The 14,220-nt window shown below is 46.1% G+C and overlaps 1 protein-coding gene across 2 annotated transcripts in view; it reads left to right on the plus strand.

The window, feature by feature from the left end:
• Positions 1-14,220, plus strand: part of Htt (huntingtin) — a 147,431-nt gene that overhangs the window by 127,252 nt on the left and 5,959 nt on the right. For both annotated transcript variants that reach the window (XM_021163625.2, XM_029477727.1), the window contains 11 exons: positions 2,186-2,286; positions 3,229-3,383; positions 3,771-3,910; positions 4,806-4,888; positions 6,325-6,455; positions 6,581-6,710; positions 7,520-7,675; positions 10,959-11,149; positions 12,933-13,047; positions 13,150-13,363; positions 13,696-13,801. In XM_021163625.2, coding sequence (XP_021019284.1) covers positions 2,186-2,286; positions 3,229-3,383; positions 3,771-3,910; positions 4,806-4,888; positions 6,325-6,455; positions 6,581-6,710; positions 7,520-7,675; positions 10,959-11,149; positions 12,933-13,047; positions 13,150-13,363; positions 13,696-13,801 — 1,522 coding nt within the window. The remainder of the gene's footprint in view (positions 1-2,185; positions 2,287-3,228; positions 3,384-3,770; positions 3,911-4,805; positions 4,889-6,324; positions 6,456-6,580; positions 6,711-7,519; positions 7,676-10,958; positions 11,150-12,932; positions 13,048-13,149; positions 13,364-13,695; positions 13,802-14,220) is intronic.

Here is a 14,220-nt window from a genome sequence, read left to right on the forward strand (position 1 = left end):
CAGGCTGGCCTTGAACTCAGAAATCCTCCTGCCTCTGCCTCCCAAGTGCTAGGATTAAAGGCGTGCGCAACCACCGCCTGGCTGAGGATGTCTTAATCACTGTTCTATTCTGTGAAGAGACACCATGACCAAGGCAACTCTTATGAAGGAAAACATTTAGTTGGTGGCTTACTTATAGTTTCAGAAAGTTAGTTCATTATCATCATGGCGAAAGCAGACAGTCATGGTGCCGGAGCAGTAGCTGAGAGCTTTACATCCTGATCCACAGGCATCAAGCAGAAAGAGGGAGATAGAGATAGAAAGACAGGGCCTGGTATGGGCTTTTCAAACCTCAAGGCCCAGTCACAGTGACAAACCTCCTCCAGCAAGGCCATACCTCCTAATCCTTCACAAATAGTATATCACCTAGTTACCAAGGATGTAAATGTATGAGCCTATGGACGCCAATCTGGATTTGGTTTTGTGGTTAAATAGTCCTCATAGCCTTTCCCTTCTGGGGTATTTCCTAAAAGAGTCTGGTCACCAGACCCACTGCCTGGTCCAAGTTAGGCCCTAGGGATTCTTCAAGTTTTCTTATTCAGATCTCAGCAACCTACCTCCACTTCATCACTGTGCGCAGTAACTCCTGAGTAGGAATCTGGCACCTCCCATGAAGGACATTTTTACTTCCAATCTTAGTTTCTTTTCTGTTGCTGTGATAAACACCATGACCAAAAGCAACTTGAGGAGGAAAAGGTGTATTTCTCTTTATAGCTTAGAAGTATAGCACTGATAGCTTATAAGTATAGCACTGAAGGAAGCCAGGGCAGGGACACAGGACAGGAACCGAGAGGCAGAAACAGGAGCAGAGGCCATGGAGGAGCGCGGCTTACCAGCTTGCTCACCAAGGCTTGCTCAGCCCGCTTTCTCAAAGTACTCAGGACTGTCACCCCAGAGGTGGTTCCACCAATATAGGCTGGGCCCTACCACATTGATCACTAATTAAGGAAACTCCCTTCAAACTTACTTACAGGCCAATATTTGGGGGCAGCTTTTCAACTGAGAGTTCCTCTTCCTAGATGATTCTAGCTTGTGTCAAGTTGACATAACCTGCCAGCACGTTGCCTTTGCTCCCTGCCCACTTATGCCTTCCCTGGGCAGTTATCAGTTGGGTCTGTCTCCGGTGTCAGTATTCACTTGAATCTGAGTTATACCCCATGTTCCAGGAGGTCCTAGCACTTGATGCTCTACTTTTCTGCTCCTCTTTACTGCATTTTGGCCTTACAAGGAGTGCTGTAGATATTTTTGGGTCTTGGTGGGAACATCCTCAACCAGAAAACGGGTAAAAAAGAAGGAAGCAGAGAAGGAAGAAGAGGAGAGGGAGGAGGAGAAGGAGAGGGAGGAAGAGGAGGAGGAATAATAATAATAATGATAAGCAGCAGCAGCAGCAATTTAGACTGTGCTTCAGGAAGCAGAAGAGTCCTGACAGGAAAAGTACTCATGCTACCTCTTACTGACACACTAAGTGTATTTATTGAATTTTCTCTGATTAGCCTCCTAGACTGCTAGAGAGGTCCTAGCCCGATACCATGCTTTTTTTTTTTTTTTTTTTTAAGTCTGTCTCTGGGGTGGCTTTCACTGTTTGCATTTATTTACTTTGTGGAGGCAGGACCCACGTGAACATCTCATAGTGCAGCATGCACATGGAGGGCAGAGGACAGCTGACAGGAATTGGTTCCCTCCTTCCATGTGGTCCCTGAGAATTGGACTCAGATTGTCAGCCATCTCGCTGGCAGTCTGTTTAATCTCACTGGTTTTATAGAGACAGAATTATTATCTCTATGGCTCTGTGGTCTGCTCTGAGGTCTCACGGTCAGACTTAAGGTGAGACTTTTAAAATGCTTTGTGGGCAGGACTAGCCTAGGTGATTAATGCCTTTGTAGACAGCCTTGTCACTGTCCTATACAGTGGGGGATTGAAGGGCAATCTGGGCTGCTGAACTTGGTCTGTGCCTCTTGGCCTTGATAGCATAACTGGTCTCCATGTGCTGCTATATCCTTTATGATAGATGGAGAAAATGGCAGCCCTCATGCTGAAGAATTGCTCTGAAGGTGGTGTCCTAGGAGCAGCACTGATGGGATTACATCGTCAGTGTCTCCTTGTGGGTTTGGGGAGTCAGGAAACTAATGTAATGATTGATTCCCAGGGTGGACCAGTCGTACCCAGTTCGAAGAAACTTGGGCCACCCTCCTTGGTGTCCTGGTGACTCAGCCCCTGGTGATGGAACAGGAAGAGAGCCCACCAGAGGTGAGACTTCCATAACTAGGGGGTGGCTAACTGGAATCCTATAGCTGTGAAAGCTGGTGACTCTGTGTTTTGAAACAGAAAAACAGGCTGATCATGTGCCAACTGATGGTACAGAGTAAAGACAAATGCCCTGAGAGGCTTGGAGACTGAGGCTTCCAGTAGCTAGGTGTGTCTTTCACTATGATACATTCCACTTTGATGATCAATGAGCTGGTTCTTCAGTACTGTTATGTTTTACTTACTTACCACGATCTGAAAGAATGTCATTGAGCTAAAACAAAAAAGACAATGAATCTAGGCCATGCACATGTACTTATTTGGTTGGGTTTTGGTGGTGGTGGTGGTGGTGGTGGTGGTGGTGGTGGTGGTGGTGGTGGTGGTGGTTTGTTTGTTTGTTTTAACTATCTTATAGGTTTTACTTTGTTAGCTTAATTGCTTTGTTAGTATTAATGTACACCTTGCTAATATGACATGAATAACCACCATATCTTTGTAAAATGAAGGAGGTTCTGGGTGTTAAAAGTACTGGGATATAAGCCCTTGATCCTAAGAAATATGTAGTAAACTGTGGAAATGACAGATAAGAAGGTGAATCTATATAGATCACAGGTCATCAGTATTATCTTCAAACTCATCTGTAACTGCCAGGCTGCCATAGGCAGTGTTCTAAAATGATGATAGAATTTAAGAACAATTTTCTCCAAGGTAAATTTCTATTTGGAGTTCTATGCCAAACATTTGGATACTCCAAGTCTCAGGTGTGTAGGTATAACCAGTGCTGAGCAAACTTGGACTTAAGACCCTGGCTGTGGGAAGCCATAGCTCTTAAGTGATCTGATATTCCTGTATGAGGCCATGTGGCCTATGGGCACTGTGTGAATTAGAGGCAGGATGAGTAGTTGGTATCTTATCATGTTGTCAATGTGTGGACTGTTCCTCTAGGAAGACACAGAAAGAACCCAGATCCATGTTCTGGCTGTGCAGGCCATCACCTCTCTAGTGCTCAGTGCAATGACCGTGCCTGTGGCTGGCAATCCAGCTGTAAGCTGCTTGGAGCAACAGCCCCGGAACAAGCCACTGAAGGCTCTCGATACCAGGTTTGCCTGAGTTCTTATGTGGGCCAATGCAGAGGATGGTGAGATAGCCCACTTCCCCTAGCCCTCTCCTTTGTTATAAGAATTGATGTATTAATTCTTACTGGTTCTCTCAGTACTGTTAATTTTTGTGTCTGTGGCCTTGCCCTGAGATACAGATCCAAAAGGGATTTTTGTCAATGGTGACAACTGAGAATTTAGTCTGATATGTTATGGGCTTCACTGGGTGTTCTGGCTCAGACTTGTGGGTCAAGAATGAGCACCTACTGAAGGGTTCGTTTTTTTGTTAAACCAGCTGCTTCAGGCAAGTGAAAGATAAGTCCTGGTGGCTTTCACTTCTCTGATGTTTGAAGGAAGCAAACATGTTTTTTCCTTGGTTCTAAATTTTAGATTTGGAAGAAAGCTGAGCATGATCAGAGGGATTGTAGAACAAGAAATCCAAGAGATGGTTTCCCAAAGAGAGAATACTGCCACTCACCATTCTCACCAGGCATGGGATCCTGTCCCTTCTCTGTTACCAGCTACTACAGGTACAGGAAGAAGCTAGAACAATAGTGTGGCTGGCATTCTTGCTGTGGCTTAACAAGGAGGCTTCATGCTGAGTGTATTGCCCCCATTCACAAGTCTCATGCTTCGTCTAGACCACCATGAGCATCAGGGTGTATCACCTCACTTAAATGAAAAGCACTTTCTTTCCATTGTGTGTGTTAATTGTACAAAGTTTTGTATTTCATAAGGACATTTTCATACAAGCACATAGTGTATATTGAATGAGCCACCTCCAAAACCTCCTTACCATTCCCTTTGCCCACCTTCCCTTTCCTTTCCTGTCCCCACTATGTTATTGTTGTACAAACTGCTTCCATCTCATAATTACTAAATTGTTTTAGGAATTGTTTGTTGTAGTAAATTTAAGTACCTTGAAGACTTTATTTGGGAAAGTTTGTGTATGGAAATGCAGTGTGTCATTTATCCCAAAACGGTTTTGGCAACTTTGAATTAAACAGAGCACTGAGACTGTAAATACTCATGAGACTTAGACCGCCCTTGAGGAGCTTCTTTCTGGGCAAGTAGCATGGGTGAGAAATGGCATACTTACTCTGGAGCGTCTTGAGAGAGGTGTGGATAGATGGCATAGCAGCTCAGAGTACAGCTGTGGGGAGGACAGTAGAGTGCCTTGGGGGAAGGTGGGCAGTGTGAGATCCAATGGAGTTAACTTGAGGCAGCCATCAAAGAAGAGATAGTCTAGTTTGCCCACTGCAAACTAGTTGCCTGACAGCTCAACAGGCTGCAAACGGACAGTATTCCAAGACCTACTGCCTCTGCATAGCTGGAGTATCCTGCCTGTGGGGAGCAGTCTCATTGGGCAACTATCTGTCCAGGCAGGAGCAGGGTCTCATGCAGTGCTGTGCTGATGTTTGACAGGTGCTCTTATCAGCCATGACAAGCTGCTGCTGCAGATCAACCCAGAGCGGGAGCCAGGCAACATGAGCTACAAGCTGGGCCAGGTAGGTCAGTTTTACCAATCCACATCCTTCTATAAGGACTGTAGGCTGGAATTATAACCACTTTGAGCTTGAGCCACATACCACATTCAGAGAAAAGTTTTTATTTATGTACTTTATTCTAGATTTTAATATATTTTGCATATAAGCATACAGATGTTTATAAAACCTGTGAGACAGGAGAGAAACAAGAAGCAGGAAAGGTCAGAGAGGAGAGAATGGAGTCAGCTGAGAGCTGTCAGGCAGATGCACTACTGAAAGTTTCCTGGCTGCTAGCTGAGAGGGTAGCTAAGTGTCCAGCTCAGCAGGCAGCTGGCAGTTGGACAGTTCCCTTCATTCAGAACAGTAGGGATAGCTGACAGCTACTGACTGTAGGGTCAGGGAGATGTGGTGCCTGCTGCCTTTCTAGACAAACTCTTCTGTGCCTTCCCACCTTACAGAGCAACTTCCACCCTAAGTTAAGACACATGGTGGTTAGAATGTGATGTGCTTTTGATGCGGTGTTTCTGAAGATGAGGTGAAGTGTAAGATGCCTGGGGCTCCTGGGCACATGATCATATTCTAGGTTCCATGTCCCTGTTGTCACATTGTCCCTTACGGCTGTGTTGAACTCATCTGTCTGTTTCCTTCAGTACTTAAGGCCAGCTCCAATGTCTGCAACCTGAATGTAGTAGGACTGTGTGGGGCCAAAGTATAGATCTAGCCCTGCCTTGCCTGGGATATCTGCCAGCTATTAAAAAAAAAAAAAAAACGCCAGCTGCCCTGCCACTCCATTTTGGGGAAAAAGATGGTAGAAGGGGCTGGGCGTGGAGAACACTGGCACCTGGAGTCACAGCTCACTGCTTGCCTTCACTGAAGCTGAGATCTGAGATCATAAGGAAAAATGCAGGAGGATTTGTAGAGGAGCAATCATAATGGAAGTCACTGTTCATCCTGAGAATGCAAAGACCACTTCATCTGCAACTACATTTAGGAGCTTGGGGCTCTTGGCTGCCCCTTATACCTTCCTAAAACAAACACATCACCTTCTGCATCCTTGGAGAAATTTCTGTAACCAAGCAGCCCAGAAAATCAGGTTTTTTAATTGGAAAACACAAACGAGTGGACCAGGTGTATAAAATCCATGTATGGGCCCTTCTCTCCAGGGTGTGGTCAGCTGTCACTTGGAAGCACTTAGTGTCACTCTTTGGTGTTGCTTTTACTTCATACCCTCTCCAGACACTCATTCAGGCTTTGAACCTGAGGTCAGAGTTTTTCTGCCAACAGTTTAGAACCTTTACCTTACTACCCAGGGGTTCCACTAATAGTAACATGTGGGTCTGAGTGAATCATTACAGCGGCCATATTTGCTCAGACCAGGAGGACCGGACTGTACCTACCCAAGAAGAACCTGAGGCCTTTACCTATGTCCTTATCTCTGGTGCCTGCTTCTATGACAGGTGTCCATACACTCCGTGTGGCTAGGAAATAACATCACACCCCTGAGAGAGGAGGAATGGGATGAGGAAGAGGAAGAAGAAACTGATGTCCCTGCGCCAACGTCACCACCTGTGTCTCCAGTCAATTCCAGGTTTACTGGCTTCTTTTTTTAAATAAGAAATTTGAAATTTCTTCTCAGTCACTTATTTGGGGTCCTTCTTGAGGCTAACCTCTCATCTCTGTATGGGGAAAATATCTATGTTTCACACTCTGCAGAAAACACCGTGCTGGGGTTGATATTCACTCCTGTTCGCAGTTTCTGCTTGAATTATACAGCCGATGGATCCTGCCATCCAGTGCAGCCAGAAGGACCCCCGTCATCCTGATCAGTGAAGTGGTTCGATCTGTAAGTTTGCTTTCCCCCTCACTCACCCAGAGGGATCTGTACACCATGCACAAACACATATGCACACACGTGTACTAAATACAAGCCACAGACACATTACACAAACTTCACCTATATGCACCAGATACCATATACATAAGTACACACATGTGCCATGCATTCACCAAATAGATACACAGACACATACACACACAAATATATACAAATAAACAAGCACACACAGATACGCACACATAGACACATACACACCTCATCTCTAATGTCTCAAGCCTGTAAAGGACTCCTGCAGGCCTCCCAGGTATGGAGGGACAGATTGTTTGAAGTTGGCGGCAAAATAGATATTTTTTTTTTCAGATCCAGATCAGGTAAATACTCTCAAATGTAACACCAGTGAGTGGTGTGCCTTCCAGAGACCCAGCTTGTCTCTCTCTTCCAGAGTAGTAACAAACAACTGTGTACCTTACTCTTCTAAGCCAAAACTTTCCTAGAAGCACTGGTTCAGAAGAGCAATGTCAGATAAGTAGTAGTCTCATTGTACTTCACTGCTCCACTGTTCCCGACAGTCCCAAACAAAGGGTCGTCAGTGACATCTTTCAATATCGTCAGGGCTGGATCGAAAGGCTCTAAGATACTGACTTGGTCTTCTGAAAGTGATAGAGGGAGCTGGAGAGTGGTAGTTAAGAGGGCACCGGCTGCTTTTCTGAAGGACCCGGATCTGTTCCCAGAACTTACACAGGGGCTCACATTTTAGGCTGCCTTTCTAACATCCCTCCAGGTGTAATTCTTGTTCTGATTCTCCATGTCTCCAGCTTCTTGTAGTGTCAGACTTATTCACCGAACGTACCCAGTTTGAAATGATGTATCTGACGCTGACAGAACTACGGAGAGTGCACCCTTCAGAAGATGAGATCCTCATTCAGTACCTGGTGCCTGCCACCTGTAAGGCAGCTGCTGTCCTTGGAATGGTGAGTGAGGGTAGTGCAGAGGCTGCCCCCATTGAAGCTGCTTGGGACTGCACTGCTTTGGGACTTTGTATTGGTCACATGTGCTACATGCATCTGCATTAGATCAGAGTCCTGTCCCAAGCCAAGCTCTCTGGCACATGTGGACCATGGCTCTGGTCAGCTAAAAGACTTCAGTGCCTTTTGGTGCTGTTCCCACAGAGACTGGGATGTGGTGAGCATAGCTGGAGCACTTGTCTCCCTTGGCACACTGTATGCTGTTACAGTGAGCACCTCTCCAGAATACAGAAGGTGTGGTAGCACTAGGACAGCACAGAGTGAAACTGGGTCTCACTTCTTCTGCCAGTCTGTCACTTGGCAGCCCCACTCCATTTCTCTGGTGGGGTCTAGATCCCACTGTACTGCTCAGCCTACACAGGCTTCCCTGGTGACCTTGTTGTCATAGTAACCTTGCACTTCTACTTTGGGAAATGTAGATTTTGATCCTTAACATCATGATTTTCTTGGTCCAGTTGTGTTGCTGTCACAAAACACCTTAGACAGGGTAAATAAACAACAAATATGAACTGCTTATAGTTCTCGAGACTGGGAAGCCCCAAATCAAGGTGCTCCGGGATGCCTGGTGTGCACCTCCTAGCTTCTCCAGCTCATCAGCATTTCCTACTATTCTGCTGCTGAGTTATCAGCATTTAGCTAGTACTACTTGGTTACTTGGTTGTCTTTCATATGTACATATTATTAGGTGCTTCTCAAAACGTGGTTCAGACATACACGTGAAAATAATCGCCTATGGGTTCTGCCTCTTGTTGAGCATATTGGAGGGCAGCAACACTCAGGAAAGGGGACAGACTTTAGACTGTTGATATTGGCTCTTTTGTCCTGTCACTTACTGTTAAATTATTATTGTGTTTTTAAATTATGTTAAAATGTTATCATTAAATGTTGAAAATTACCATGTTTTTAATCTCTGTTTCCTGGGATCCAATTTTGTGATAACATAAGAAACTGTTTAGGGACTGGAAAGATGGCTCAATGGTTAAGAGCACTTGGTTCTCTTACAGAGTATCTGAGTTCATTCTTAGCACTCACATTGCCAGCTCATAACCGACTCCGTCTTCTGACTTCTACAGGTACACATGCATATTTACTGTGTGGACACATACACGTATACCACATATAAAAATAAGAGTAATTTTAATAAGGAAACTTATTTGTTCATAGACACGTGAGTGGCTGCTATGTGTGAAGTAGTTAGGACTGCTGGCAGGAGTAGTGTGGAAGAGCCTGCTGGGGCCCATTTCCCATGGGTCATATGTGCCATGCCCTCTCTTGTTAGTAAGACAGTGCTATTATCACTGCAGCCACAATTATCTGATGGCATCTTTTACATACCTGTGTAACCCTGTGCAGTCTCACAGAGCAGCAGTACACATAGATCACGGCACAGCACAACTCCCACCTCTCCTTACTGCTCTGCTAGAGAATCTGTTGTCACTGAACCTAGGGGCTAGAACAGGTATACAGCATGGGTGGCCATAGTACCATCCAGAGAACAGGAACAATGAGCACTTAGTCCCCCTGTGTGAGCACACTCTTCAAAGCAGGCGCCCTCTGGGTGCTGTCAGGACTGTGTCCTTGTGGGAGGTCCATTTTCCTTCTTGGGGTGGCTTCAGTGGCTTAACTTTCCTTGTAACTGTGGTTTTGTGCTCAAGCCCAAGTTCCTCAGGCAAAATGTAAATCAAATGCATCAGGCAAATAAATAATGATCATTTTTAAGAAACGACCCCAAGGCAGAATGGCAAATGGCTCCAGTTCCCAGCTCTGTGTATACAAGCAGCTGTGCTTGAAGGCAGTTGTCTTCTGAGAGGCTTCCAGCCTGTCTTGTGCTGCTACAAGCTGTGTTCATTGCCTTTCCAGGGGAAAGGGACGTTCACCTCAGATGCGCTACAGATGATCCAAGCCCAGCTTGTGAATCAGTATATTTATTGGCTTTCCTCATAGGAACTTGAGTGAAGGCTTATTTATTGGAGCTGAGGGACTCCAAAACAGCTGCATACTAAAAAAATTCTACCACGGCATGGGTTATGATACCCCCAAAGCTACATAAATAGAGTCATAGTCTCCTCCTTCACTTCACCTTTCCCAAGACCAGGTGCAGTGGGGGCAGGATCGTGTGCAGCATCTGATGAGGGAACACTAGAATCCTGTGTTTAGGAGAGTCTGGTAGGAATACAGGTAATCCCAGCTCCTCTGATTTCTAGAATGCATAACCATGTCATATCCAGAGGACAGTGTTCCACAGTATGTGTCAAATTGTCACTTTTCTTTGCCCATCATTAGATCTGCAGCCTTCAACAACATATCCTGGTGTTGTGTTTGCGGGAGTGTGGCCAGAGCCCTGTGTTGTACTGTCCTTAGGAAGGACTCACAACTCAATGGGGATAGCCTGGGAATGGAGATGAGAAGGAAGTAACTGGAAAAGACTGTTAACCCTCTTTAGCCTGACACCATCAGATACAGACCCCCCCTGGAGGGCTAGATGACCAGAAGGCCTCTTACATCATGAGATCAAACGAGTCCTTAGCCAACCTTTCCTGGGGGTGGGGCACAGTCAGACAATGAAATGCTGCCCTTGGATTGCAGAACACAACAGCAGTCTTCAGTGCTGAAGGAGTCATGTTTCAAGGTGTGTACTCCCACATTTTAGAAAACCTAGTGGAAGTGATACCATGTCAGTCAAGGTTAGCACAAATTAATGTCAGGAGCTTCACAACTACCAACGGAGGATCCAGACCAAGGTTTATTATAGTGAAGAGACATGAGGCAAAAATCAGTTGAAGGAGAAGGTTCCTGGGTAAAGCCTAGAAAACCAGTGTGAATACTATTCCTAAATAGTCATACAGTTCACAAATCATCCGGTAGGTAGACGAGGAGCAGACAACATATATGAGCTGTTCCTACAGGGGCCAGCAGAACTCAGAATTCAGGGTTGTTAGAAGTAGCAGGTTACAGGAACACCCACTGCCCAGCACAGACCACAGCTCCAAGAGAGAAAGTAAGTGTGGGCACAAATCACATTTTCTTCCTAAGGTAAACCCTCTCTCAACTTGAAGTTTTTAGATAGGGTTGGCACTGTACACCACCATCTCCTGGATGAATTTCAACCATTATGTAGACTCTGCTATGTGCTCAACTATTGCTAGGCTCTTTCAACCTCAGGGAAGCAGGCTGTTGGCAATCAGCCATCAGTCTGCCTCCAACAGCTCATGTCTGTGCTTGTATCCAGGACAAAACTGTGGCAGAGCCAGTCAGCCGCCTACTGGAGAGCACACTGAGGAGCAGCCACCTGCCCAGCCAGATCGGAGCCCTGCACGGCATCCTCTATGTGTTGGAGTGTGACCTCTTGGATGATACTGCAAAGCAGCTCATTCCAGTTGTTAGTGACTATCTGCTGTCCAATCTCAAAGGAATAGCCCAGTGAGTAGGACTGGTTGGGTGTGCTACAGGCTTTGGTGTGGTCTTAACAAAAACATAAAAAAGAGAAAAGAAAATAAAAGTCTCCAATTTGATTTTCAAAGTATATGCCAGAACAGACATGGTAACAAATGCTTATGATCCAGCATTTAAGAAACTAAGGCAGGCCAGGCGGTGGTGGCGGACGCCTTTAATCCCCACACTCGGGAGGCAGAGGCAAGCGGATTTCTGAGTTCGAGGCCAGCCTGGTCTATAAAGTGAGTTCCAGGACAGCCAGGGCTATACAGAGAAACCTTGTCTCAAAAAACCAAAAAAAAAAAAAAAAGAAAAAGAAACAAACAAACTAAGGCAGGAAAATTGACATAAGCTTGAAATCAGCCAGGGCTACAGATGAGATCCTGTCCCAAAAAGAGTAACAGAGTGTATGCCAGGTCCTGGTAAGTAGCAGACAGGAGACCCAGGAGAAATAGTAGTTACGAGACACAGGACACAAATCTACATCAAATGGTTTCTTGGATTTTTCTAGCAAGATGAAAAGTCCTGCCTAGCATTGCTCTCCCCTGGCACTTAGCACACTGCTGTGTGGATAGCAGCCTTATCCCCTGCTGCCAGACTCAGCCTCCTCTTCAGTTTATGATCAGCACCTTTGTTTCCTGTGAGGCCCTTTTCCCTGCTCTGATCTCCCACCTCCCCCTAAAGACAGCTCACATGCAGTTGTACCTGGATATGTTGCTGGTCCTTTTGAAAATACGTTGGGTCCATCACAGCTCTATCTTGGAAGCAGAAGGAGGTGTTGTGGTGTGATGGAGCATAGCTAGGCAATCAAAGGCATGAGCTAGGGATGCAAAGGGACTTGGAGGAAAAGCCAGGTGTTCTGTGACAGGATTGTAGATTGAGAGGTGGAGAGTAAATTTGGAGATGGTGAAGTCTTAGGCTGACAGACATAGCTACTGGGAGGAGGTGGCATTCTGACAGATGAACAGAAGTGCATTTTGGGGGCCCAACAGGCAGTGGCAAGTTGAACTGGAACAGAGATAGTGGCTTGTGGCCAGCCTTCCTTGTAGTCCCTAGCTGAATAGTAACCTACTATGTACAGGGTAGGCAAGCAGCCACCCGTTGCCCCTGTGATCACACATCCTGGTGTGGAGCAGATTTGCGTAGGTTCTGTGAAATCATAATCTGTGCTAAGGCATGAAGAGGACACAGAGGACTGAGGACAGGTAGGAGGAGCTTACAAGTCCAAATCAGATCATCACATAGACCCTGCTCAATGCAAGGACAGAGGGTCCTGTACAAAACAGTGGCCACTTCCTAGGAGTGGCAGTGTCATTTGAACAGATCTGAAAGGGGGGTAGACGAGATAGAGTGTGGCTCCTTTGTTTATGGTGCCATTGGTCTAACTCATATTCCAGCCAGGTCCCTACTGCTGCCATTGGGCAAAGAGGCACCAACTGGAAATCCCATGAGTTAGAGTGTTACAAGTTAGCAAATGCATGGAGCAAACAGATACCCTGAAGAATCCTGACTAAGAACATGAAGAATGTTCAGGGAGAGTGAAGTGGTCTATGGACAGATACAGAATTGGAGATGGCATGCTAAGCTAAGGCAGCTCTGGAGACAAGTGTAATCCCTAGGCCATCCAGGTGAAAAGGCCTGGAGAAGCTGACATGACCCAGAGCTCTGTACTCAATAGATGTGGGTGGATAATGCTTTAAAACTGTCCCCTCTGCAGACAGGCAGGGGCTGCTGTATGTGACTGGGTATGATAACTGTCTCCCATTCTTAGCTGCGTGAACATTCACAGCCAGCAGCATGTGCTGGTAATGTGTGCCACTGCTTTCTACCTGATGGAAAACTACCCTCTGGATGTGGGACCAGAATTCTCAGCATCTGTGATACAGGTAAGAGGGCTCTATTGAACATAGGCAGGTTACCATATAAACTGTACCAGTGGGTCATTGTGCTTTTGGGGAAGATAAGAATAAGCCTTCCTTCTTGTCTAGATGTGTGGAGTAATGCTGTCTGGAAGTGAGGAGTCCACCCCCTCCATCATTTACCACTGTGCCCTCCGGGGTCTGGAGCGGCTCCTGCTGTCTGAGCAGCTCTCTCGGCTAGACACAGAGTCCTTGGTCAAGCTAAGTGTGGACAGAGTGAATGTACAAAGCCCACACAGGGCCATGGCAGCCCTAGGCCTGATGCTCACCTGCATGTACACAGGTGAGTGAGTTGTAAGGGTCATAGACTCACCCAAAGACTCAAGCCAGTCCTCATGGTGTGGCAGTCTTAGTGTGGCCCTAAGACATCCTGGTCACCTTTCCAGAAATTTAGGGCTCAAGGCAAGAGAGTAGCTCACATGATACCACCAAGTATTGGTATCAGAGCTGCCTCTGGCCAAGAAAGTTGGGCTGGGTCCTGCCTTGCTAGGGACTGTAATCACCTGCTTTTGAAGGATCTCTGCCTATCTGGTAAAGTCCTGTTTGAGCCACTGAGTGCAGATTTCAAAACTCTTGGGCTTCTGTTCTGTAGCCTACTTAGTGTTTTTGTTTCAGGAAAGGAAAAAGCCAGTCCAGGCAGAGCTTCTGACCCCAGCCCTGCTACACCTGACAGCGAGTCTGTGATTGTAGCTATGGAGCGAGTGTCTGTTCTCTTTGATAGGTAAGACATGCAGCAAATCTCCACCTCTAACCTCAGTAGTCATTGACTGCCCTAGAGCCACAGCCAGAGCCGTTCCTTCTGTGTGTATTTGTTCATTCTCTTGAACTCTAAAATGTATCTTTGCAGCCATTTTTCCAGTGTATGCATATTCACAGAGCACCACCTGCAAACCAGACTCAGGGACAACTGGACCCATGCAGGTGTACAACCAAACCACTGCCCTGGTGGATCCCATAGGCCACTGCTGAGGAAATAGACACTCCTGGAGTATAGCCAAGTGCTGTGGTGGGGCTCAGGCCATATCCACAGGAAGGAGACACAGCTAAGGGTCTGAGTCACTTGTGTACTTCTCAGCTGTATACCACAGTTGTGTGGCATTAGTGGAATAATCATAGGTCAGCGGTCTTTTTTTTTTTTTT

This window comes from Mus caroli, chromosome 5 (assembly GCF_900094665.2).
Source record: "Mus caroli chromosome 5, CAROLI_EIJ_v1.1, whole genome shotgun sequence".
Classification (NCBI taxonomy): Eukaryota; Metazoa; Chordata; class Mammalia; order Rodentia; family Muridae; genus Mus; species Mus caroli.